The sequence below is a fragment of the Misgurnus anguillicaudatus genome, chromosome 21 (genome assembly GCF_027580225.2).
Source record: "Misgurnus anguillicaudatus chromosome 21, ASM2758022v2, whole genome shotgun sequence".
Taxonomy (NCBI): Eukaryota; Metazoa; Chordata; class Actinopteri; order Cypriniformes; family Cobitidae; genus Misgurnus; species Misgurnus anguillicaudatus.
The window spans coordinates 31,850,828-31,878,565 of record NC_073357.2 but is presented as its reverse complement, the minus strand read 5'-3'; the positions used below and the strand labels follow the sequence as shown (position 1 = coordinate 31,878,565).

Here is a 27,738-nt window from a genome sequence, read left to right as displayed (position 1 = left end):
CCACTCCGTATGGCCAGAGAGAGAGAGAGAGGAGTTTATGTAAATGCTCCATTTTAATTATATTAGTAGGACGGCCCTATTCTCTGCCCAATAAAAATGGACCAGGGCTGACACCTGAGTTATAAACACAGGAAGGATCCCACAGCACTAATCACAAACTACCAGAAAAAAGCCAACAGGCATCTGCAAGAGACGCAATGACCTCCAATAACGCTGAACTGCCAGGAGAGGTGAAGGGCGACCCGGCTGAGCTCATGGCATCTCTACATCTGATGCCCACACCGTTACCCAATCCTGAGATCAAGTACAATAAGATTTGTGGGTGTGCGTATGTGTGTTTTAACATGATGTTATTAACTGTAAAGTTTCTGAAACTCTCTGAACGGATAATGCAAACTTCGATTAGATGACACATTAAACTTTTTTTGTGATTGCGCGAAAACTTATGAAGCAAAGTTGGGTACACCAATGCGTTACAGGCTTGTCAATGATAACACACTTCATTCATTTTAGCCGATGTTATTCCAACTCTTTTCGTCTTGTCTAAGTTTATAATTATGGTACATATTAAGTACAGTTGTTGAAAAGGTTTTTGTAGGTGTTCACTTTTGTAGTTTTGGACGTCTTTGTTTCCTATAAAATTATTTCCTATTTGAAAGTCAAGATGCGCTCCTAATTGTTTGTTTTTGAGTATACTGATTATTCAGTTTTTATTAAGATTTCATTGTATTTCTTTTTAGTTTGATGACATTTTAAATAGTTTTGTCTCGGAACAGGTTGTTTACGGTTTTTTATTATCATTATGTGTCAGAAGCATTTCGGTGATGAGTTGATGCGCGAACTTTTTTCTCTTTTTTTTCATTTATTCGATAGTTACACATTTTTATGTTGCGGTGTTTTTAAATGCTTACACATCTAAAGTCCAGTGTCGACTTTATTTATTATTTATTTATGTTGTGATTTAAGTGTTGGACGCGTTTTTACCATACACCCAACGTGTCCATTAATGTGATCTGTGCAAAAGTTTTCCCAAACGTGTCTACAAAGTTCATGGACCCTGCTATCAAATGCACGTGCTAAGAGATACAACCCAAAATATTTGATTTTTGGTTTGAGCAAAACAAAAGCTTTGATTCACGCTTGAAAATTTGTGTTGGATAACAAGCAGGCTATCAGACAATGATAAGGCGGCAAACTGCACAAGATTCCAGCACTTTCAAGGTTGGACTTTCACATTCGTTTAAACATTACTTCTAAGCTTTTTAAGATTAAATGAAACTTCAGCCCTTTGGTATGTTATTTTAATAAGGCCATCCCATATTATCCTGCCTTAAACAAACAAGAAGTGCTGATTCATCCCACAAAACGAGAAATGATCATTTATCACAACTCTTCTTTTGTTGGATAGATCAACTTTAATTTTTCTTCAAATTTCACTGTATAATTTTATTGCTCTTATGAGTGGATAAACCAGGCGAAAGTGCAATACAGGGCAATAATCACTCTGGTAATGACAGCAAAGTTCACTTAGAGCAAGAGCACAAAACACCTGTGATATACACACCCTCCTGTTCATATAGCTCAGGGGTTCTAGCTTAACTGAAAAATAAGTTTTGATCAAATGTATATATTAAATGTACTGTACTTAGCTGCTTTGGATAAAAGTTACGTCCAAGTGTCTACATGTAAATGCTTTTTCTCATTTCAAGCCTTCTTTCAAACGAAGATGGGAGTGTGAACAGGAATTTGAACTATCCAGTGACTGGTGTAGGTGTGTGTGAGTGTAGGGCACTGATGTGTATTCTCTCTCTCTCTCTCTCTCTCTCTCTCTCTCTCTCTCTCTCTCTCTCTCGCTCTCTCTCTCTTCCCCACCCCCTGTCTTGTATTTGATTTTGTGTGCCTGGTGCAGCACAGTACACTGATGTAACAGTCCAAATATGCCCAATCAATACTACTATTTCAAATGTAGATAGAGTAGAGCCAAGTTTTTATTATTTGTGTAAGTCTAGGTTTAATAATTGTACATGCACTCCTTGAAGACCTTGTAAAATGCTCTTTCTCTGCTGTTAATGGGCAGTGCTTTATGCCAGAGGTGCTGCATTATGGAAATATCATTAATGGGCATATTTAACTTCTCATGCCTCTTTCACTTTTCCTTTATCATGTGTCTCATTAAGTTTTGGTATTTACAGAAATAGTATTAATGTTAAGCATAAATAAAACAGTGATTGGTTCTAATAAGCCAGTCAGTCATAAGAACTGATTTATTATCAGTCTAATCATAATAGTCATTAAATTTGGTGACGCAGGTCACATTTTCATTTTTGGGAGTCTCATATTAATGTTCTGTTATACTTTACTTTGTATCTTAATAACTAAAATGCTTGTTGTAGAGGTGCACCAATATACTATGTATGTAAATATTCTATACACTGCAAAAAAAAAGACTTTCTTAGTATTTTTGTGTTGTTTTCGGTAGAAATATCTAAAAAATTCTTAAATCATGATGTATTTTCTTTATGAGCAAATAACCTAAGAAAATAACTAGTTTTTAGACAAAATATTTTGTGCTTAAAACAAGCAGAAAAACTCTGCCAATGGAATAAGACATTTTTGCTGTACTTGTATTAAGTAAATTTAAGAAAAAAATTCTTATTCCATTGGCAGATTTTTTTGCTCCTTTTGAGCACAAATTCACGTAAATTTGAAATGTTTTGTCTAAAAACTAGAGTTGTTTTCCTGTAGGTCATTTGCTCATCAAGAAAATACATCTTGATTTAAGAATTTATAGATATTTCTACTGAGGACAAGACAAAAATACTTACACTGTAAAAAATACTTTGCTGCCTTAAAATTTTTTGTTAAATCAACTCAGATTTACAAGTCATGAAAACAGAGATGAGTTGTCACAACGTATAAAATATAGTTAAAGTCAACTTACTTTTGTAAGTTATAACAACTCACCTGTAGTTGTAACAACTCATCTCTAGTCAAGATAAATACTAGTAAGTTGAAATGACTTGTAAATCCCAGTTGATTCAACAAAAAAATTTAAGGCAGCAAAGTATTTTCACAGTGTAGTAAGAAAGTCATTTTTGCATCGTTTAAAATCAGACGCGAGTTATGAATATGTTCTGCAAATCAAAAGAGATCAGGAAACTATTGGTATCGGCAGATATCAGTCTGAATAATGGGCTGTCGGGATTCTTATTGCATCTCTACTTAGTTGTTACTGTGTCTATAAAAACCCAAGGTCATTTTTCTACAGTATGTAAAATCACCCTACATAATGTAAAGGTTATTCTTGATATTTTTAGTTTTTTTTTATTGCTAAAACCCTATGAACCAAATTCCCAGTGGCCTAAACCCATGTGTCAAATCATTATTTGAAGAGTTTCGTTGCAAAACGAGATAACGCCGTTTTTTTTATTTTTCAGAAACTCTTCATTTCTTTTAATTCATTAATTTTTAGCAAGTTTAGGTAGTGCACTGTTTCAGTGTAGACACTGAAAACTCTAAACTTAAAACACATTTCACACTGCAAAATGTTTTGCAAAATGCTAAAGACATGCAGGCAAAAGCTGAACAAAACTAGAGCAGTTATCATCAAGTAAACATAAAAACTTTTTTCTAATGGTATGTTTTACCAATTGTATGAATTGGAAACAGTCTGAGAGGCAGAGGAAGAGTATGAGAAAGAGCAGGTCACCAGAGACGATGCAATTGGCAAAAAAAATTACAAAATACAAGTGCTGCATACCCACATATTGAAACGTACTATTACTTGCAGTACTTACTGTATTCACTATATTCACTGAATTTAACTTGTGATTACAGATCATTTTATGTATTGGTTTCACTATTTGGTTTTATTTTTTTACCATTGTCGCTTGGGGTTGGGGTTAGAATAATTTTACATTTAGATTTACATTTTAGACATCCAAACCCAAAATCTAACCTCAACTCCAAGCGACAATCATTTAAAAATAGAGAAACCAATACATAAAATGACACAAAAAGATGTGTGGTTTCACAGTAAGTGAATGGGAAGGATTGGTGTATCATATGCATTTATAATTGGACTTTGGCGTATGTACTGCGCGGACACTACTTAAGTATTTTTACTTTCTATATAAAAGTAAATTTTCATGTATTCGTATTTTATCAGTGTTTTTCTTTGGAAAACATACATTCCAAAGCATATTATCATAATTTTTACTTCACTAGATTTCATAATTTCAAGTTTTTGGTTTATATTTAATATTTAAGTACATTAAACATCAAGTATTTTAAAAAGTACTTTTGTACTTTTTCCCAAGAAAGTAAAAGTACACAATTGTTATGTAATTAGGTATTAAATCAATTTTAATATGCAATATAATACAAACTATGATTCTATGCTTTAGAATGTAGTGAACATTTTTAAGTAAAGTAAAAAAAAATTCAAAACAAACACTCTGATAAAGCACAGATGCTTGGAAAATTTACTCAAAGTACTCAAGTAATGTCCGCCTCTGGTACTGCACAATGTTTTAGAAGTCTCAATTTATGAGAATGAGATTTTTTAAACAGTATTTGTCAAGTGTTGTTATATACAATAATCATGTATTTGGATGATGCTCTGTAGTGTTTATATTATTGACTCAAAAGCTTGGTTTGATTTTGAGCAGGTGAAATGGTTTTGAAGGGATTGTTCGATTTTGCTAGAAGAGTCAGGGATTTATTTGAGAATTTGGATTTGTTTTTAATTTTTTTTTTAAATGAGTGCTATATTAACTAAGTAAGGCCATGTCAAAGATTGAAATCAATGTGAAAACAATGATTGAAATCAAACTTTGATTCTCCTAATCTCATAAATAGACTTTAGCCTGGATGTCACAGACAGGGTCACATTTTTAAAGTAAATTTCATACAGAATTATATATTATTTGATTTATTCAATGCTATAATAGTTTTATTGTTGTTTGTATAGTAAAACGACAGTTAAATGAGTTATCGTTGTCCTTTGTCCTTCCCAGTAAACATTTAACCCCACCGATACACACTCACGTTTGGGCTTATTATGTGATAATCACCTGTGTGTGTGTGTGTGTGTGTGTGTGTGTGTGTGTGTGTGTGTGTGTGTGTTATGGACTTAAGATTAAACATGATAATATGAAACTTATCTTTTTGCTCCTGTCCCATTGAAGTTTTATAACTGAACTTTCACTTATCATTTAAACAGATACTTGTCAAAGTCCTGATGCTTGGTAAAATGCATCAGCAACATAATCCACTTTAAACGCTTAAATAATCACACATATCGGCTAGTTGAGAGAATAAAGAGTGTGTGTTTGCCTGGTCACGGGAGAGCTGGTCTGTTGAAGGAGGTCTCTTTCTCTTCGTGTGCTGGGCCCAGTGGGCTGATAATGGCACTAAGGAAGCCATAAATTTGCCTCCAGTGATGGTCGGTTATGGATGTTTTCTCTTCTTTTTTCTCCACGGATGGATGAGGGAAACAGAAAAGAAAAGGTTATGTTGATAGGTGTGTGTATCGGTGTAATTGATTGGGACCCAAGAGTCTTTCTAAAAGAGAGGTGTTGGATTCCAGCAGGCAGGGTGATGAAGTGCTTACAACATTCGGTTTTAACACATAAGTGAAACAGATTCTTGAGACCGAAAAGTTTGAAAGAATAGGAAAGGGAACAGGAGATGGGGGTTGTTACAGATTTTTCTTTCCCTATACTCTGCGTTTAATGTAATTCAACATTTGGATAGGCAGATTACAAAGTGATTATTTCAGCCTGATCTCACAAAATGCGTGAAATAGTCAGGCATTATTTTGTTGCATTGTCACGTATTTCCACCATTTTATGTGCCCGTGCCACGCATTTTTTCCGTGTCAGTTTCACGTATTGGTTACACAACTGTTTTTTCTATTTTCTTACAATTGCCGCTTTTGGGGTTGAAAAAAGTTTTTGTTACATAAAATGACCCAACTCTAACCCTAACGTCAGGCGACAACTGTTTAAAAAGCATACGAAAAATAGTATAACCAATACTTAAAGGGATAGTTCACTTTAAATTGAGAATTCTGTCATCATTTACTCATCCTCATGTTGTTCTAAACCTGTATGAATTTCTTTTTTTTTTGATGAACACAAAAGAAGATATTTTGAAAAATGATGGTAAACACGCAGCAGTAAGTGACCATAGACTTCCATAGTAGGAATAAAAAAATATGATGGAATTTAATGGTTACAATCATTTATCCAATTTTTTTTAGTAATTTATCACAATACTTCCAAAATATTTTTTTCCTACTATGGAAGTCAATGGTCACTTACTGCTGTTTGTTTACCATCATTTCTCAAAATATCTTTTTTTGTGTTGATCAGAAAAAAATCATACAGGTTTAGAACAACGTGAGGATGAGTAAATGACGACAGAATTTTCATTTTAAAGTGAACTATCCCTTTAAAGTAACATCCTAACACAAACAGCAAATCTAGCCACAAACCAAAGCGACAATTGTTTAAAAATAGGAAAAACAGTTGAGTAACCAATACTTGAGACAACGGAAAAGAAAGTCGTGTCATGGGCACATAAAATGGTGGAAATATGCCACGCAAAGCTGAGCAAAATAATGCTTGACTATTTCACAGAATTTTGTGAGATCAGGTTGGATTTTTTAGGCTTTAAAGGGATAGTTCAACCAAAAATGAAAATTCTGTCATCATTTACTCACTCTTATGTCGTTACATGCATAAATGTCTTTGTTCTGATAAACACGAAGGAAGATATTTTAAGGAATGTTTGTAACTAAACCGTCCATGACCCCCATTCACTAAAAAAGAATACTATGGAAGTGAATGGGGCTCACACAAACGGTTTGGTTACAGACATGCAAAGACATTTATAGAGGTTTGTGACAACATAAGAATGAGTAAATGATGACCAAATTTTCATTTTTGGGTAAACTATCCCTTTAAATGAATGTGGTTTAATATGTATGACTGTGTGGTATGAATTTATAACAAAGTGGACAGGGACTCTCTGAGGACGTCATGAGCAAGAGACACTTGATAGCCATTTGTTGGACATGACTTTATATTTTAAGGGCTTAAACGTCCAGCCAGGACAGTAGTGTCTCCTGAAGTGAGGACTTTTGTAAGCTAATCTGGGAGACAGCTTGAGTGAATGAGGTAGGCCTCATCAATCCGTCAGTGCATGAGATAGTACAGATGGGAGTCAGGGGGGTTTCTGCTCTAGAGGCTGTCCAGCAGGGTGTAATATATGGCCGTGTCTCGCTGTTAGGGTCAGTGGCCCTGGCTTACGAGAGCCTGTCCCATACCTCTGGAGTTTTTCACTTCAAAACCCACCATTTCTGCACATCAAACAGCGTCCGGAGCAGCGCATACACTAAGAGTCGTGATTTATTGTGAGCGGCACAGTGAGGACTCTCTCTCTCTCGCCCTCCTTTGCTTTGACTTATACTCTCCCCCCGTCCTTATTCTCTTCACATCTCCCCATTGATTATCTTTGGCCTTTTCACTGTTTTTGTCTCTTGTCAGGGACAAATAGCTCTATTTGTCTCCATATGATTAGCATTAGTCGTTCTGAATGTTTTAAAGGAAAACACAAAGTTCTGACATATATCACGTAAACAGTCGGGTGCCATAGGCCTGTTCTGTAATAAAAATAATATTGAAACTTTAGCTTTTTAATTTTACCCTCGTGTGTGCCCCACCACTGTTTTAATGTGAGGCTGAAACACACAGGTGGACCTCTTTTAGTTATGCAATACTCAGACTGACAGTAGGGTGCACCTGTACTGTGCGGCAGGCTAATATATGTTGCAATATTTCTTCACTGTGGTCATTTCAATGAGTTATGTTACTGAAAAGAGCATAAGATGAAGTCTTACTGCCATATCTTAAGCTCCCTCTTTTCCTGTAACGTTAGTAATTATCAACAGCTTGTAGTGTGTTGGGTTACAAAATGAAAGCGAGCTGCTCTGGAAAGGATATGAAATTTCCTGTGCAGGCCGAGAGCAAGGCTGCAGGTGCCTTGTTAGGATTCATCTGGCTTTCAAATCCCGAAAACACGGATAAACGATATACATATATTCTCTATACATGTGTATATTTAAAATGATTTCACGCTGGCCAAGTAAAGTTTGCCAGTTAATGTCTGCGCCATTAGAAGGTGCTGCCGGCCAAACAGATGTTTCGCTGGCTGTAGCGTGAGCTTTGGCATCGTCTCCCTCCATCCAGTTCCTGCTTTGCTTCCTCCTGCAGTTGTGCGAAGCCTCCAGAGAGCTTTGTGGGGCAGATGAGAAACGAATTAGTGTTGTGCGACTGCTAGAACCATTCAGGTCCGCAGTGTCCATGCACCTCATTCCCAGAGGAACAGTCGACCTTCTGCTTTTCTGGGTGATAACCCCCTTTCCTGTGTGAAGTAATGATGCTGATAAAAATCTCGGCAATAAGGAGAAGCATAGTAATGCTGTCATCGCGCGCTGTGGGTTCCTCCTCCACAATCTGTTTGTGATAGGCGCTGCATATCTCACCATCTAATTAGCTTTGCAGACGAGAGCAGTCAGCACAGAGAGACTGACAGCTCGAATAAAAAACATGGGGTGATTCTAAATGTTTGCAGCTGTGGCCTCGACATAAAAACGCAACTTATCCGCAATCGTAGTGCGTACGGCGTGTTTTGGGGCAGCGGTCCAAAAAGGCATTTTCGTTCTGTTTGTGTACTGCACCGAGTGTTTACAAAATAACAATCTTTCCGGACCCCCGCTGTTGTAAACAAAATCTATACGGTTCGTTTTCAAACTCGGCCCTCGTAAGTTTCTCCAACAAACTCTAAAATGTATTCAGTTTGGCCGCACAGACGCTTCCAGCGGGGGCGCCGCGAACAGTGATCAATATGAATTTTTGCACTTTTGCACTTATCCCTTTTCTTTAATCAAAGCGCAAGTATAAAGAAACCTTGAGAGTTGATTTACTGCACCGCCTTGTCGCTCTTTATCAAGTTTCTCAATGGGAATAGACAAAAGTCAGAGAGCCCCCAGAGCTCAGGGAAGACTGGGCCAAATGGCCTCTAATGGTCGTCTTTTTTAAGTTGTGATTTAGATGGTGGCCCAGTGCACCGCTCACCCAGCATTCCCCTCTCCTCCATTCCGGGGTGCCGTAAGTGTGGGGTTACGGAGAGCATAAAGCTGCCCACCGTCTGCATTCTTCCCCAGCCCGCTGGTCTGTCACAGTCGGCCCTTGATTTAGGGCATTCCACTACAGTGGCCTCTATAAATTTTAAAACTAATTCCCTCCTCTACGGGGCTTTCTGTTTTTCTAACGGGCCCTCGGCTCGACGAGGCCACTGACACTTTTATGAAGTGCTCCAAATGAGAGTCAGATTAAAGGTGGCCTCTTTAATGCAAGAGGCCTTTGAGGACGGAAAGAGAGAGGGGGGAGAGTAAGAATGAGAGGTAAAAAGAGAAGGGTCTAATGTAAATGTATTGCAGCGGAATCAGCATGGTACAGACTGATACCTAGCCCGTCCGCGCGTGATTTATTCCTGACAATTTTGAGGGGAGATACAGCGAAAGAGTGGGAGTGACTCTCGAAGTCGGCTGCCGTTTTATACCTGTCCTAAAGAAAACATTCCTAACAGTTTACAGCCAATTAAATTGTACTTAAGCCTGTAAGTTTACATTAGTAAACATGTTGTAGAGTTTGAAGAGGCCCAGGGCAACGCTACACTTGAACCTAGCTCTGCAGTTTCTTTGAACCAAACCATAGATGGCGGGAAAAGTAAATATGTAAACGTAGCTTAGAGCCAGAAGACACCTTATCTGTGTGACGCAGAATCAAACATACAATTTGTGTGCATACGTACCAAGACTTAACTGTAACACGTGTACTTTGTGTCCTTTGAAAACAAAATCGGTGTGCATAAAAGAATCATTTTTATCGAGCTTGAAAAATCTTTTGGAATCTGAGGCTGTTGTTTAACGCCTCGGTAGAGCCAGAGAGCGGCACGTGTTTTATGATCTCGTAAACGAACAGTGATGTTGTGAAACTTGTGTCTGTGTGTATCTCTGTGTTTGTGTGTACTTCTGCGCATGTGTGTGTGCGAGTGTGTGTCTGATAGGGATTTATCTTCTCCTTTCCCCCACCTCTTTCTGTCTGGTTGCTGGATCACTCCCAGGAGAGTGATATTGGGCAGCCCTGCAATAGCACACAGTTCCCAGAGATTCCTCTCACACCACAACCATGAAACACACAGGGGGAGAAACCCCTCTCTTCCTCTCATATGTCTGTGTTTCACTATGAATACATTGCAATTTTTTATACGATTTTTTTAATTAACTTAAACGGTGGTCTCTAAATTCCCAAAGACAGCGCTACAGGGACGCAGGAAGTATGGCAAGGGAGACGCAGCGTCTCGTTCCCTTCTCAGGGAACAACAGTTATTAAATACGTAACCCAAGACATTTTCATGTGTCAAACACAACTATGCAAAAAAACATTTTGGTATGAATCAACATTTGCATACAAAAGATATCAGCATTTAAAGCCAACAGTTTAGCACGTGCGCTTAAAAAGTCTAGAATTTGTATGATATTATCCAACACTATAGGGAATAATTTGGATTTTTTCCAGAAAACGTATTGCATAAAATCGATTCAAGCACTTTCAATGACCTGTATCTATGTATGTATATTTTCAAAAACTTCCAAGGGCCTTGAACCCCCCCCAGATTCCCAACATTTCAAGGATTTCAAGGACCAATGGGAACCCTGCTAAAAGGAACAAACTTTATGTAGCAAATAAATGTTAATATGAATATTTTAAGTATTTAAAAAAAAAAATGCTCCTAAAACTAAAGTATATGTGTTTTCTCTCCATAGATTTTCATTAATAATGAATGGCATGATTCTGTGAGCGGTAAAGTCTTCTCAACATATAACCCAGCTACAGGGGAGAAGATCTGTGATGTCCAGGAGGCAGATAAGGTGAGACGGCAAAACCAGATCTGTCACAATTGCGCTGCTGGACTACATCTAGTCATCCAGCACAGCTATTGTGCTTCTCACATTCAGTCTTTATTCAGCATAAATAAGCATCCAAAATTGGAAGGGGTGCTGTAGTCTAATGTGGTTAAGTAAGCTAGAGGCTACAGTTCCTCTCTGTAAATCAGGCAGAAAGTGAATGGAGATAGGAAACAGAGACCCAATGAACGTGCAACTGGGGAAGTCATTGAAACTCATCCGGAATGGATTGATTTCATTCGTCCCAGAGGTGGACAAACACCTGTTTACAGGATAAGGTTAGATCATTAAAAGCTGGTTTGTTTTTTGTTAGGCCGATGTGGACAAAGCCGTGCAGGCCGCACGTGTTGCCTTCTCTCTGGGTTCTGTATGGAGGAAGATGGACGGATCTGAACGTGGGAGGCTTTTGTTCAAACTGGCTGACTTGGTGGAAAGAGACCGGATATACATTGCTGTAAGTACTCTTTGCTATAAACATATATATCGTGGCATCTCTTAATCCTCTATAACTATCACCTTCACTTGGTCGTCAGACTTAAACCAAATTTCTGATTCTAGTCTAGTGGTTTTGGTTGAGTGAGAATAGGATTTAAAAGGACAGAGCCATCTAAGCAGACAAAGACGCTTACAACAATAAGCAAGTGTCTAATGAGTGCGCCTGTCTGTCTGTCTGGCTCAGGCTTATTGAAGCTTCATAGCAGGAGCTGTTTTTTTAACAAGTTTGATTTGTTCGTCAAATGTCTGAAACTCACAATGATGGCAACATTGGCGTGGCACATATGACCTTTGGGTGCTAACGATCACTTAAGTTAGAAGCCAAACGTAAAAGAAAGCCATTGTGCCGTGCCAAGCTTTTATCTCCGGCTTTCTTCCGCTACGGACATCTGCTTTTACTTCCCACTCAGGAAGATGTGTCTGAGGAGACAGATTCAGAAACAAGAGTGCTATGTTTATCTTCGTGTGTGTCTCTCTACAGAGCGCCGTGGCCATTTTGAATAAATCTCTTTCATGTTACAGTTTAGACTTGGTCTTAAATGGCCTGAAACAACAGATCTTCTCCATCCAGATCTGAACAAGTGTCAGGGCGAATTGCTCGGAAAGAGAAATGTGACGTCCATGTGGTTACGATCATTCTTAATATCAATCTAATCCCACGGCGATAAGAAATCATGCCTGGCTGATGCAGAGATAACAAAGCCGGGTCTCTGGTGATGGCTATATGAGTATCATGTTTCTCTAGGGGAGCAGATGTAAAGTGTGTGCTTTAGGTACGTTAGGTCTAAATGCAGCATGGGGGGTGTCAGGTTTAATCCCTACGAGCGATTTTTCATTACACACCCACGCTCACTCAACTGCCCTTTCTCCTCCCAGACCCTGGAGTCTATGGACAGCGGCAAACCTTTCCTCCCCTCCATCTTTGTGGACCTTGAGGGAACCATTAAGACGTTTCGATATTTCGCTGGATGGGCAGACAAGATCCACGGTTCCACAATTCCTACTGGTAAGATAACATTTATCTTGTCACAAGCCCTCATAAGCCCGTTGGGTGAGGTAGTATATATCTAAAACCACATAATGCATTTCATAAAATCTTCAATGATTAGACAGAAATTATTCTACTTTCATAAAAGTAAAAAAAAACAAGCATTGAAACTGTGACAAGCACTCAAGACCTTTAGGTGCAGGCCCATCCTAGACCCAAATTTAGGAGCCATTCATGCATGTTTCACCTCAAGTGAGCAGAGAGACATCAGAACAGGCTTGATGTTGGATCTGCACGAGAGCTGTGTTTTCTCTAAGGCCTGCAGGAGATGTTGTGGGGTTATGGAGGTGCACTGAGGGTAAACAGATGAAGTCCCGTAACAGTTATAAATCTGAGTGCTAATGGCCGCCCGCCTGTGGAGCTCTGCCATCGGTGGAGAACAGTGACAGCTCCGGGGCCGGGGGGGCACTACAGGGCACAGGGGGCACTGGGGGTCTGTTCTGGCTAATTTAGTTGTTTGAAAGGAACGCGGCAGGGAGCCTGAAAACTACGGGGCAGCAGACGTGCAACTCTGATGTCACGGTGCAGCCATTAGTGTGCAAGTATGTGTATGCGGGGGAGACGGTGGAGCCGCCCTACGGGGGCCCGCTGTCACATGGGCCACATGAGCAACGCAGAAGAGAGAGAGAAAGAGAGAGAGGTGTCTGCCGTCGGGCGTCCTTGTAATTATTGTGCATTCCAACACTGCCTCCTCTCTCATATGCCACATACAGTATACTGGCCTATAGCGTCTTGCTAATGTCCATCTCACGCTCACTCTCACACTTTCTCGTCTTACACAAACAAGCACCCATGCTGCCGCACGCTGCTATGATACGATTTTCACAGCGGGAGAAATAAAAATGAAGAATGGATGAGAAAGGGACTGTAAATCCCCCTGTCAGCGCTTAAGCTCAGCACTGGGCCTTTGTTGTGTTGCTAAACCAAACTTGCATAGTGGGAACTCACAGCGATTTGCTTTATTTCATTTCCAATCTCATCTGTAATAGAATTACAGCACAAACAAACAGAATGTGTGTTTTTGGCCGTCTCTTATCTGGCCACCAAGTGAGATGAATCGTTGGCGTTCCTCTCATCCAGATGCTTTACGGATGGCGTGATCACGTTTTTTCTCCATTTTGCCCTAAAACAAAACACAGGGTTGTAGACTGTGATATTTTGACTGAAAAAGTGTCTATTAGCTGTCACTCACATAATCCTTTCTGTTCCGACAACACGGTTTTAAAATTTAAACATGTTTGTGAAGTTTTCATTTATCTAGGTTCAAGTCAGATGGAGCTTATTTATTTTTACCTGGATTTTATTTCTTGCCACGAATGACTTCATCAGTCAATGATTTATTTGGTCAGCGTTAAGTATAAACATTTCTACAGCTGCCATATTGAGTAAATACTTCTCTTTGTAAAGTGTTCTTCTCCTGTACTATCACTGGTATAAATCAGCAACATGTCAAATGGTGTATTTAAAGTCACTCTACCTTATGTTTTAATATTATTTTTTATTCTTTCTGTCAAACAGATGGAGGATATTTTACTTTCACTAAGCATGAGCCAATTGGAGTGTGTGGACAGATCGTTCCTGTGAGTTTTGTGACGATTCATTTTTTATTTATATTGCATATTTTATTAACCACAAGGGTTAATAAAAAATAAAGTTTTGATTTTAGATTTAGTTATAGAGACAGAGCGCAACGCGTCATAACCTGAAAACCATGCTCACCGGGGGGGAAAACAATCCATCTGTCTCCATTGACTTTGTATTGCGAGAGGCTGCGTCCTTGTCATTTCGGGCTTATAAAAAAAGCAAAGTAATGGCCAAAAGCTGCTGTGTGACAAGATGTACAGCTAACAAGCCAAAAAACCCAGAAATACGTTTTTATAAGCTGTCGACCCCAAAAAACGAGCGTTTAAAGACACAAAAGTGGACACAGGCAACTTTTCATAGTAATATTATTAGAACTACACTCACTGGAGGGAAACATAATCGGCGATCCACTTTTGTGTCTTTAAACGATCGTTTTCTGGGGTCGACAGCTTATAAAAACGTATTTCTGGGTTTTTTAGCTTGTTAGCTGTACATCTTGTCACACAGCAGCTTTTAGGCAGTATTCTGTTTTTTGATATAAGCCAGAAATGACAAGGAGGCAGCCTCATGTAATACAAATGGCTTGTTAGATATTTAAAAAAAACAACATTTATGAACAATATGCCAGTAACAATTGACATTTGAAAACATAGTATTATACAAGCTTGTTTGACTTGATGCGGCGCCACAGGGATCGACGGCCGGATGACGTCAAAGTACCGCGAGAGCGATCCGCGAAATTATACAAAGGAGTCTGCTTTAAAATTGCTCTCGCGGAACTTTGACGTCATCCAGCTATCGGTTCTTGCGCCGCTGCATGAAGTCGAACAAGCCTAAAGTCAATGGAGACGGTTGGATTGTTCCCCCTGGTGGGCGTGGTTTTCAAATTAGCATAACTGCGCTCTGTCTCTGTTGGGTAGGTGACTTGTTTTAAGACCAGTGGCGGCTCGTGACTGCTCATCCGAGGATGCGCTAATTCAAAATAAGTGTACGGATTATCACGTGTAGTTCCCTTTTCCAAAATATGTGTCCTGTGTGTCGAGAGATCCTGTGTGCATCACGTGTTCCGCCAAAACAAGTGCCTGCTGCAGACGCGCCAAAACCGTTTATGACAAAAGAGACGCTCACGTTCCCAAAATACACGCTAGACACTCACTTAACAGTAATTTTGATTACGCATGAGATTATGTGAGTATCTGACAAACGCGAGCATATCTTTCATCACAAACCCCTTAGCCGCGTCGGCAGCAGGCACCCACCTTAACAAGACACGTGATGCACAAATGACCTCTCAAAGCACAGAACACATTTGAAATTACGAACCACACACATGACGGCTATATACATGTTGTGACGAACTTCGCATCGAGCGTCCTCGAAAAAAGAAGTCATCGGCCACCACTGTTTTAGACTCACTTTTCTGTCCAATGAAATCCTCTTTAGAATAAGAATGTCCCGCCCCCTTTTACCACCTACAGCAAGTGGCTGTGGTGCAAAGTAAATGCTGCTATTTAAATGTTTTTTTTTAAACAAGAGAGAACCCCTTTGCCCTAACTTGCAGTTAACTTGTTTTTATTATGGAGTTTCTTATTGGTCACTGAAGGAGGTCATGACCAGTGCCAGATAAGAGAGAGAGACGACAGAGAGAGACAGACAAAGAAAGAGAAATACAATTGAAATGGGGAAGCAGTTAAAACACAGAAATAGAAATAAAGAGAAATGTGTATGAAGTATATACTAAGAAACTCTTTGAGGGAGTCAGTGCTTGCTTCAAACAGAAATTTCCCCAGGACATTATCCCCTAAAAATCGAACAGTTTTCTGTTTAGCAGGCCATTGACCATTGCAAAGGAGCTTATTAGGCAGGCTGAGGTGATATAGAAGATTGCGAAACGCTCCCTATTGAAAAATTCCCTTTGGTATGAGTGAGCGTGCAGGAATCATTAGCGAAGGAGTTATGTTCTCCAGAAACAAAGATATGAGGTTGTTCAAACGGACTCTCACAGTTAGTTCCTGACCTATGTCTGTACAGTGGAACTTCCCCCTGTTGATGACAGCATTTAAATTGGGGCCGGCGCTGAGCTGCGGAAACACTGTTGTCCTTAAACCTGCTGAGCAGACCCCTCTCACCTGCCTGTATCTCGGAGCCCTGATCAAAGAGGTACGGAAAGACAACTGCAATACACACACAATTAAAATGCCATGAAAGAAATATATAATATGAAGATATAAAGGAAAACATAATGAAATAATGACATAATCTATACTGACCACGTCGCATTCATAATACAATGGTGCAGTGATCAAAGTAGTGCAACGCATTCAATTCTTCCATTTACTTTTATTCTTTGTGTTGCACCCAAACCTTTGTTGTTTCGCCTCTCCCTTTCTGTGGGATAAGGAGGCCTACTTTCCTCTCTTCCTTTTGATGTTCTGTCCATCCTCTCTTCCACATGGCCCGTAGGGAGGTCGGGGTGGGTCTGGATTCCCCCTCCGCGGCCTGTGGTGTTCTTGGCTCGAGTCTCGTCTAAATCTTTTTCCTTTCATACTGTTTTGACAGGCTGGGTTTCCACCAGGAGTCGTCAATATTTTGCCAGGCCACGGGCCAACTGCGGGAGCCGCGATCTCTTCGCACATGGGCATAGACAAAGTGGCGTTCACAGGATCGACTGAGGTAATTTTCCTATCAGATCGCACCCTTTTCCCACTTTTCTCCTGGTGTGACAGTGACCGGCATGATGAGCACTAGCACTCGTCGAGCTCGATGGGTCGATGTAATGAGAGGGTTGGGGAGTCTTTAATAAAGGGGGGCTGTCTGCTGTCTCACACAAGGAAGTGCTTAGCGGACCACCTGGCTTTCCGAAATCATTTCCAATAAACCGGTTTTTTAGCAAATGTGAGAGCGAGATGTAAATCCACAGGTGGGCTGCCACCCTTCTTGATATGTACAGTTAATGTCGTGCCACCTGGGTTCCCTTACACGCTAACAGCTTTATTAGTCTTCTGTTGGCTATATACAGAGTAATGACTATGCTTCTGATTCATCTCTACACATCAGACATCACATAATTACACTGCGGCCCTGGAGGAAAAACAACTCTTTGAAGCAAATCGTATAAGTTTAATAGAAATTTGAGGCACACCAGAATCGGCCTTTTGAAACAAGTCTCACTACATAACTCTGCCATGACAGCTTATTTAAAAAACAAAGTTTATTTCTAGCTACACTTGCCTCGTTGGTAACCCCCGTTTAAGCCCTTTATTCGATAGCATCTCATAAATCGGAATATGTAAGTATACGTTTTGATCCGTTATACACATAGAAGTGGATTCAGTATTGTTTAGAATACTGCTGAATAAGGTTTATGATGCCATTAGCTTGGCTTCAAAAAGTTTTATAATCATTGTCAAAGCACAGAGAAGTGTGTATATGGACATTTGTCTGTGTGCCGACACCAGTTTTCCCTCGTTGATAAGAGTACAAACAGAAGTGTTGTTTCCACAGCAAACAAACCAAGCTTGCGCCCTTGAAGAGCATTCCTTGAAATGGAACACATGTTTCTTTTTTGTACGGAAAAAAAAAATGACAGTTAAGTCATTTCCTAGTTCTCAACAGTGTTGGTGGCTGCGATGGTTTCTTTCTTGCAAATCAAAATGTTCATGATAAAGCAAGAATGTGATGACTGAGCCTGAGGAGGAAAGCCACACGAATCCTCACATGATTGTGACAAAGCTCATCACTGCACACACCCCACCCGCTCGCCATTTCTCTTAGTTGATAGTGGCCAGCAGCATCACCACTCTCAGTATCTGGACATCATTAGGCCGTGCTGTGCGAGTTTGAACATACACAGACTCTGAGTCAGTTCAGCTGTGTGTCTGTGAGTGGATGTGTATGGGTGGACTGGGTCAGAGCAGGGGGACAGTGGGTCATCGTCATGTGGGAGTGAAGGATTTTAGGTTATGACGACACCTTTCTATTTTGGGGATTTGCGCCGTTAGGCCCCTTTGAACCCCGCACTCTTTTATGTGCTTTATTCATATTATTAAAGTGCCATTATTTCAATGATTTACTTAAAGGGACACTCCACTTTTTTGAAAATATGCTCATTTTCCCGCTCCGCCAGAGTTAAACATTGGATTTTCCCGTTTTGGAATCCATTCAGGTGATCTCTGGGTCTGGCGCTAGCACTTTTAGCATAGCTTAGCATAATCCATTGAATCTAAGTAGACCATTAGCATCACGCTAAAAATAACCAAAGAGTTTTGATATTTTTCCTATTTAAAATTTGACTCTTCTGTAATTACATTGTGTACTAAGACCGACAGAAAATTAAAAGTTGAGATTTTCTAAGCAGATATGGCTAGGAACTATACTCTCATTCTGGCGTAATAATCAAGGACGTTGCTGTCGTAACATGGCTTCAGGAGGCACAATGATATTACGCACTGCCCGAAAATAGTCTCATGCTATTGAAAGTTACTAAGGGGACTATTTTCGGCTGCTGCGTAATATCATTGCGCCTCCTGCAGCCATGTTACGGCAGCAAAGTCCTTGATTTTTACGCCAGAATGAGAGTATAGTTCCTAGCCATATCTGCCTAGAAAATCTTTTAATTTTCTGCCGGTCTTAGTACACGATGTAACTACAGAAGAGTCAAGTTTTAAATAGGAAAAATATCCAAAAACTTTGGTTATTTTTAGCGCAATGCTAATGGTCTACTCAGATTCAATGGATTGTGCTAAGCTATGCTAAAAGTGCTAGCGCCGGAGATGAGCTAAATGTATTCCAAAACGGTAAAAATCAAATGTTCAACTCTAGGGGAGCTGTAAAATGAGCATATTTTCAAAAAAAAGTGGAGTGTCCCTTTAAACTTATCCTGTGGGTAAAAACTGATTTAATAATCACCAACACCAAAGCTTGTCTTTTAACATTTTGACGGTTCAAAAGGTAATTTTATATGTCATTGAATTGATGAAAAAGAGGAAGGGCACAGTGGCTAGCGCTGTTTCCTAACAGCGAAAAGGTCCGCGGTTTGACCCCCCGCTAGGTCAGGTGGTCTTTCTGTTTGCATGTTCTTCCTGCGCCAGCATGGGTTTACTCCAGGTACTCTGGTTTCCTCCAACAGGCCAAAAACATGCAAGTTAGGTGAATTGGAGATACAGTACCAACTTGACCAGTTCTCGCTATGAATATAGCTATAGATGCTGAAATAGCATGAAGATTAAAGAAAGAAAGAAAAGAGGGAGGGATTATGTATGGGACAATATATTATATTAATCTGTTGACAAGTCTAAATGTTTATTTTGAGGATTAATTTATCTTCTATAGACCAAACAGAGCAAAAAAACAAAGTACCACCTTTAACCCCCTGATGATTATAACACTCACCAATTCAGTAGATTATTATTACGTTCCAACAGTATAATGATCATAACTGCAGATAAATATACAGATTTGTAACATCTAACATGAGTTTATGAGAAGAGCAAATCTATTTTTCCATTGAGTGAGGCTGTCGGAGGGGAACGAGGAGGCTTGTTTTCTCAGTTTCTTCCCCCTCTTCTTCTCTTTTCGCTATCTGATGGAAAACAGAGAAAATATTCACTGTCAGTAAGTATGTTTGGTGAAAAAGGAAAAATGTACAAATGTTTGTTTATGGTTAGAAGTGCTGCTCGCCAGCCTGCGAGCGCTAATCTGGCTGTGAAGGTCTTTCTCATACATACAGCTGGAAAAGAATAGTTTAATGGTGTGAAGAGATGTCGTGCCTCAGCAGCTGTGAAGAATCTGCAGCGTTTACACCCGGGCTGAATAGCGTGTGATGTCCAGCACTGATGTAAAACTTCAGGTGGAGAGATGTAAACTGACTCATGGAAGAGCTGCAAACGACTTATATAATTATGAAACGGACTACTGCTTAATAAAACCAAAAGCAGGGCAATCATTTTTCATTGCATTTTGCTCAAATATACACATGCTTTCGTTTACGTAGTTAATAAATGCGTTTTAGGGTCTCGTTTCATTGTTATTTTTTGGCTCCAAACGGTGTTGGGCATCTTACACAAACGTGCGGTCAGCTCTTCCTGTTCTCGATTAACCAGCAGATACTGTTCCACGCATTCCAGTCTCCTGGCCTCCATTATGAGCACTAATAGATATTTAAGATGTGAGCCGAAGCTCAGAGGTCCGATGGTGGCGGTGGTTGCGGTTACCCTGACGGACGAGGGCTAGATTTATTAATGACAGCATCTCACTGATGTTAAGATCTAGTAAGGTTCCTCTGTGGTGTCCGGCGTGATTAAAGCAGCTCTCCTCTCTCTCCACAGGTAGGCCAGTTGATCCAAGAAGCAGCAGGAAAGAGCAATCTAAAGAGAGTCACACTAGAGCTGGGGGGAAAGAGTCCCAACATCATTTTTGCAGATGCCGATTGTAAGTATTCAGACCGTATTTTATGGCCGCCCCCCTGTTGTCCCGCCGCAACAGTTTGTGCACAGGTGCTACTATGCAGACCGCCGTTCTCACTTGTTGATTACATAAAAAACTAGGATCTTTTCTGATTTTTTGGAGACGCTTATAGAGGTACAAATCAGCATATCCCCACTTCCTAATTTTCACCGGTTAAATGGTGCCCCCAAGTATAGCCCACCAAAACAAGCCGTGTAAGTTTGAGCTTTTAAATGCTTTCAGCAGCCGTGAGCATGGCCCCCGTAAATCAGCATCACAGCACGGCCGTAAATCTGGCCGCTCCATTAACCCTTCAAATGCCACAGCCTGGCAGTCCATCTTTTTTCCCAGGTGTCCAATATCCCACAGATGCACACATGCATGTATGCATAAACACAGACACATCAGAGGAACAGACTTGTCACAACCGCTTAACTATGAACTTATGGCTCCAATAAATTATGCTAGAAAACATACTGGCACGTTCGCCGTGATTTATCCATCACTTGTTGTTTTGATATACACCAAATACATTTTGAATGATTGACTGTTGCACACAATCGGTTGTTTTATAATGCTCTCTCTCTCTTTGTTTTTTCAGTGGACCAGGCGGTCGAGCAGGCCCATCAGGGTGTGTTCTTTAATAATGGTCAATGCTGCACGGCTGGCTCCCGAATCTTTGTCGAAGAGCCCATTTATGAAGAGTTTGTGCGCAGAAGTGTTGAGAGAGCCCAGAGGAGGACAGTGGGACATCCCTTCGAGCCAACCACCGAGCAGGGACCTCAGGTACCAAAAAAAGATATGCCTTAATAAAAAAGCATATTATGAATTAACCATTATTAAGTCCAATATAATCAAAGCCATAAATAAAGATAATTGTAGGTCATGTTCATGGAATAATCTTCTATGTTTGGCTGTGTTAGGTCAGTGCCGAGCAGCAGAATCGTATACTGGAGCTGATTCAGAGCGGCATTGCAGAAGGAGCTAAACTGGAGTGTGGTGGTAAAGCGCTACCAACTAAAGGCTTTTATATTGAGCCCACAGTCTTCTCGGATGTACAGGACCACATGCGCATCGCCAAGGAGGAGGTAAACTCACATACTGTGGCAGCAACACTGAATTAAGTTTTTGTTTCGATACTGCAATACCACAATGACAATGAATCAACATTCGATATTAAATCAACATGCACTTTGTTTTTAGATATTTGGGCCAGTTCAGCAGATTTTAAAGTTTAAAACCATTGAAGAAGTGATTGAGAGAGCCAACAACACAGACTATGGTCTGGCAGCAGCTGTCTTCACCAAAGACCTAAACAAGGCCATGACCGTCTCTGCGGCCGTGCAGGCCGGCACTGTATGGTAAGAGATATCATACAATATAAATAATTTTATTATATAAAATCTAGTCCCTGATGCTGATTGGTCAGTAGCTGTGGTGTATTCACGGCTGTTATCTTACAGTATCATATGTATTAGGTACCATATTTTCTGGACTATAAGCCATTGCGTAGTATAAGTCGCATCGTTCAAAAATGCGTCATTAAGACGACATAACATATATAAGTCACAGTAGACTATACGGCGTGTTTATTTAGAAAATTATTTCACAAAATCCAAGCCGAAGAACAGACATTTAATCTTGAAAGGCAAGTTATTCAACTAAACAATAGCCGACAGAACAGCAGGCTGAATAGATCTGTACTTTAAAGGTGCAGTGTGTAATATTTATAAGGATATCTTGACAGAAATGCAAAGTAATATACAAAACTATATTATCAGGGGTGTATAAAGACCTTACATAATGAACCGTTATGTGTTTTTATAACTTAGAACGAGACCTTTTTATCTACGTACAGTGCGGGTCCCCTTACATGGAAGTCGCCATTTTGTGCCGCCATTTTTCTACAGAAGCCCTTAACAGACCAATTTTTTTACTAATTTGTCTCCAACAATGACATGTTTGTCCGGTGGTGGCTACCGTAGCTTTTCTATGTCTTTGAGAAGCGAGGGGTGAGCAGTGGACTAAGCTGTTTTTGCAATTCGCAACCTCACCACTAGATGACTCTAAAATTTACACACTGCACCTTTAAAGTATTATTATCGGTTATTTAAACGATAAACCATAGCATACAGAACTTACCTGGAAGGCTGAAGAGGATAAATTAACCGAACAAGCCAACTAGCGTGAAGTTCGCATACTCGTCATTCCACATTACAGAATCCATTGAATTACATAAATAGCGGACTTTCACGGATGTAGACGGTAATGTTGTCTCTTGCCTCATAAATGTCAAAATTAATTTATTAATTGACTTACAAGGCCCACCTGACTATAAGAGGCAGCGCCAGTCAAGATATGAAAAAAAACGCGGCTTATAGACCGAAAAATACGATACTTCACAAATGGCCACTATATAACTTCACAAAGATGAATGTAAATTAATGAAATGTATTTTTTCTGCAGGATTAACTGTTATAATGCCATGAGCTGCCAGTGTCCTTTTGGAGGATTCAAGATGTCTGGGAACGGTCGAGAACTGTAAGCGCTTATCATTTTGTTAGGTTTTCAATACATTCTTGTTTACACTGTTGTGGTTTACTGAAACGCCTCTTCTCTGTCTTCCAGGGGGGAGTACGGACTAAAGGAATACACGGAGCTGAAAACCATTACGATGAAAATGTCAGGGAAGAACTCTTAAAGCACTGACATTTATTCTAGTAAAGGGAAGTCCTTCTCTGAGGTTAACCACTAGCCCATATCCATTGGTTCTCAATAGTGGTAAAAACCACACAGTAACCACCCATCACTTCTGCATTGGAGCGCCTCTTCTTCTGCATTTTCATGGGCTGTTATCATGATCTACCCAACCATCTCCATTAGCACAGTCTCCAGTGTCCACTAGCAGTATTCATGTCCAATGTCACCATTAACAGCCCACACCCATTCCAGCTGTGGCCTCTTTTTGCCGGCTCCACTAACCATACTAAAGCACTCGGAGTCACGGTGAAGAAAGGCTGCGCTTTTGACCACTGCACCAGCAACGTGCAGACACTAACAGACTACGACTGCTCTCTCTGATGACTCTGTTTCAACTCCTGTACGAAGCGTGATTGTTTTTACACGCTGCTTTGCTAAAGGAGCTCTGTTGTCTTTGAGCAGGGAGGGATGTCATTCTTAAACCTCATCAATAACTTGCCTTTCCACTGGGTAGAATTCTAGTAGGCATTTTAGTTCCCAGACAGCAGATGACTCTGGGCCGGATCCGCACCGGAGCTGCCGACTTCCGTGCGGATCCGGTGCTCATCCAGCCCGGAGTCGTCTGCTGTCTAGGTTTTTACTAAGACCACTGAAGCTCTCTTGTCTCAGAAAATATTTTTTTTTTTCTCTAAATTGTATTAATTCTATATTTGTGTAATTGCTTTGATTTTCTTTTCATTGTCTTAATGCTTTTATAATGTATAACTTTGTCAATGTCTCACCCTTACAGAAATCTGATAATGAAAATACATGTAAAACACATATATAATCAGTGGTGGCTTGTGACTGCTCATCTGAGGGGCGCAAATTCAAAATATGTGTTCGGAGCGTGTGTTGCTCGTGTTTTCAAAATATGTGTTTGTTGCGTCATGTGAACCATGTGCATCACGAGTTTTGTCAAAATAAGTGCCTGCTGCACACACGTCAAAACCATTTAAAATGATAAAAGAGACGCTCACGTTCACAAAATACACGCAAGACACTCCCTTAACAGTAAACTCTGATTACGCATGAGATTATGCGAGTATCTGGCAAACGCGAGCGTCTCTTTTATCATAAACCCTTACACTTATTTTTACAAGACACGTGATGCACACAGGTTCACTCGACACGCAGAACACATATTTTGAAATAAGGAACCACACACATGATGGGCTACATACATGTTGTGACGAACTTCGCATCGAGCGCCCTCGAAAAAAGAAGTCACCGGCCGCCACTTTATATAATGTATATGAGGAGCTCAGATGCAAAACGTCACCTTTGTCAAAAATGAGATAATGATATTAACCGAATGCTCTCGGCGCGCGTTATACAGTCATCAAATACTTTTGCTTCAATCTTAATCCTTGCCTCAAGTCATTCAGAAATACAGGTTTGTTGGCAAAATTTTAAGTCTGATAAAAATTCACATTTACAATAAAACATGTCAGATGTACTTAGAGGGTTAAAATCTGAGCTCTTCATATGTAAATATGTTTGGATTTCACAAAACGTCACATACGTGTACATATATTGAACTAAAATTGCAAAAGAAACTACAAGTTGCCATTTTTATAAAAAAATGTCACATGAATGAAATTACAATGTTTCATATTTTATATATGTGTTTTTAAATGTCTATACATCAGATTTCTTTAATGGATTTACCTCAAAAAATCTATGTTGACAAATGATTTCTCGTTGATGCCCATTTATTGTCAGGTTTAAAAATTATGTACTATGAATATAGAAGTAAAGATATAATATGAGTTTGTCATTAAAATGTTTTACTCAAAATTCTCACTTGAATTCATTTTTCAGAAAATAAAATGGGTGTTCGATATACATTAAGTCAAGTTGTAACACAGCGTTATGACTGTACCAGTTATAAGAACAAAACATTACTCAAACATACATCCACTTCCCCTTTACAGAAATAATGTGTGCCCTCGCATGATTTTGCAAGACTCCATTCAAAGAATTGTTTATGTTTCAGTTGTGACAGACGAGTGGGCTTAAATGTTCACATGGATGTGAGTAATCAGACTTATAAGCTTAAGCAGGGTAAAAAAACTCTTCAAATTTGGGAAAGAAGCACCCAGTAGTGAAATACCTCAGAAGTTGCATTTACTAAGAAACAGTAACAGTGGATTTTCCCAGCGGCCTAATTGATATCTTTAGTCAGTCAACAGGGAGGATGGAAAGAGTTGGCCGCATTTCACGGCACTTGCTTGGAAAGAATGAAAAAGACAGCACTGAGTTTTGAAATCGACCGATGCGGTAACAGGTTAATCCTGCAATGGTTGACCACATGGACAGCAAAGCTCACATGAGGCCAGACTATTTACAGGAATTTACTCAAATCCAAATGTGATGATGGGATTTTTCAGTTAGATTTACCTACACATTAGGACAGACATCTTTATCCGAAGCGACTTATAGTGCGTTCAAGTTATAAGTTTTATGAGCAATTATTACACAGCTCATTGAAATGATACCGAAACTAAAAACAAACCGTATTCCGGATGCTGCAAATCATTTAGACAGGTACAGTTTAATATTACACAAAAATTATTTCATTTAAATGTCTTTCAATAACATATATGACTTTATATTTACAAATTATTAAACGAAATAGTGTTTTCGTGACGTTTGAACGTCTTGTCTTATCTTAAAACCTAAACAGGTTTACTTTGCCGAAGGTGGTATACATTAAAAATTGGCTTATAAAAATTTCAAAACAATATTTAATGTCCCTTACCTTACTTATGAGGTAAATAAGTGTGTAATAAGTTGGAGAAATTACAGTCAGCCGGTTGTTTACGCAAGATTCAGTGTCATGCAAGACTCTTTGCTTCATCCTGATCACACTCTCAGGGCTTATTTCTGCGATAACAACTGGCTGCCTATACATTATCCTTGACATTTTATCTGGGAATCAAACCCTCTACCAGTTTCTTTTTCACTGAAAAGTTTGATTTGACAAAAAAACAATTTGTATCAGTTTAAATTTCCCTTAGACAAAAGACAATGTTGCAGATTTTCAAAATGGGGTGCAGCATGAAGTTAAAGGTCACGTTCTTCCTTATCCCATTTTTAAACCTAGTTAGTGTGTAATGTTGCTATAATAGCATAAATAATACTTGTAAAATGATAAAGCTCAAAGTTCACTGCCAGGCGGCATATTTTCTTTAACAGAATTCGCCTTTCAAAGTCTACAGCGAACGGCCGGTTTGGACTACAGCCCTCTACTTCCTGCTTTAATGACGTCAGTAGAACAGTTTTTTGATTAAACTCCGCCCACAGGAATACATCAGTCGTCAGCTAAGATAACGGCAAGCTAAGCTGCTATCGAATCACAACACACTAAACAAACTACAAAATCAGAACTCATTACGTATTTCGTACTTCATACACTGTAAAAAATACTTTGCTGCCTTAAATTTTTTAGTTGAATCAACTCGGATTTATAAGTCATTTCAACTTACTATTATTTATCTTGACTAGAGATGAGTTGTTATAACTACAGGTGAGTTGTTATAGCTTATAAAATTAGGTTGACTTTTCTCAACTATATTTTATAAGTTCTCTGTTGACATGACTTGTAAATCTGAGTTGATTTAACAAAAAATTTTAAGGCAGCAAAGTATTTTTTACAGTGTAGAACAAAGAAGACATCAGACCGTTTTTTGAGGACAGTGAAAACAGCGGTATAGAGATAAGTAAATAGTGTGGGAAAAAAAAGCATTTTTTACACGTGAAACATGAACACATGTTATGTTGCGCACTGTAAACACAATCAAAGCTTCAACAACACAGAAAGAACAGGACTTTTAAAACAACTTGGTTTTGCAAGTCAATTTAACTTAGTATTTTAAGTTTTGACCGGTGAATAGTTGACATAATTTATAAAGTTGTTCAACTTATTTTTTTAAGTTAAAGTAGCATAAAAATAGATGTTGATTTGACAAAAATGCTGCATTTTTTACAGTGTTGGATTGGTGATTAATTCCTTTGACATTGTTGCACAATGGTGTCATTGACCCTTCCCTCCTTAGGAGTCTGTCAGATTGTATTTATAATTCTCTGGAGTCTCATATGATTACAGTCTACCAAGTTCACACAGATATTTCTATAGCGTCAAACACAGGCTTTTTAGTAAGGAAAACACAATAAATCAATGGTACATTATTTCAACATTTTTGCAGACTTTAACTCGGCATAAAAATGCTCCTTAGGGGTGTATTTTATTTGTTTGGCATTTCTATGAATTTATTATTTTTTATATTCTGTTACTTAGTAAATTGAAACGACCCTTTCACATAGCCTTTTCGTGTATAATGCGGTGCTGGTCCCAATGTGAAAATAATCCCAATGATCACTCCTC

General features: G+C 39.3%; 1 protein-coding gene and 1 long non-coding RNA gene across 2 annotated transcripts in view; one reads left to right on the top strand and one right to left on the bottom strand.

Moving 5' to 3' along the window:
- The first annotated feature begins 104 nt into the window (after positions 1–104).
- aldh1a2 (aldehyde dehydrogenase 1 family, member A2) lies at positions 105–25,148 on the top strand. Its single transcript, XM_073858936.1, has 13 exons — positions 105–318; positions 10,902–11,002; positions 11,352–11,492; positions 12,410–12,539; positions 14,100–14,161; positions 16,197–16,325; positions 16,725–16,838; positions 20,492–20,594; positions 21,211–21,395; positions 21,533–21,697; positions 21,813–21,970; positions 23,076–23,150; positions 23,238–25,148. Exons 1-13 carry the CDS (start codon positions 198–200, stop codon positions 23,308–23,310), a joined length of 1,557 nt encoding a protein of 518 aa, XP_073715037.1. The 5' UTR covers positions 105–197; the 3' UTR covers positions 23,311–25,148.
- Positions 19,089–27,738, bottom strand: part of LOC129442631 (uncharacterized) — a 24,486-nt gene continuing 15,836 nt past the window's right edge. Inside the window, exon 3 of the long non-coding RNA XR_008643931.2 lies at positions 19,089–19,746. This is a non-coding gene — a long non-coding RNA (uncharacterized lncRNA). The remainder of the gene's footprint in view (positions 19,747–27,738) is intronic.

Bases quoted from the DNA above. Each gene is read 5' to 3' on its own strand.
- aldh1a2 (XM_073858936.1), top strand. From the start codon at position 198: ATGACCTCCAATAACGCTGAACTGCCAGGAGAGGTGAAGGGCGACCCG. The intron at 319-10,901 runs GTGGGTGTGCGT...CTCCATAGATTT, and splicing joins GATCAAGTACAATAAGATTT to TCATTAATAATGAATGGCAT. The intron at 11,003-11,351 runs GTGAGACGGCAA...GTTTTTTGTTAG, and splicing joins ATGTCCAGGAGGCAGATAAG to GCCGATGTGGACAAAGCCGT.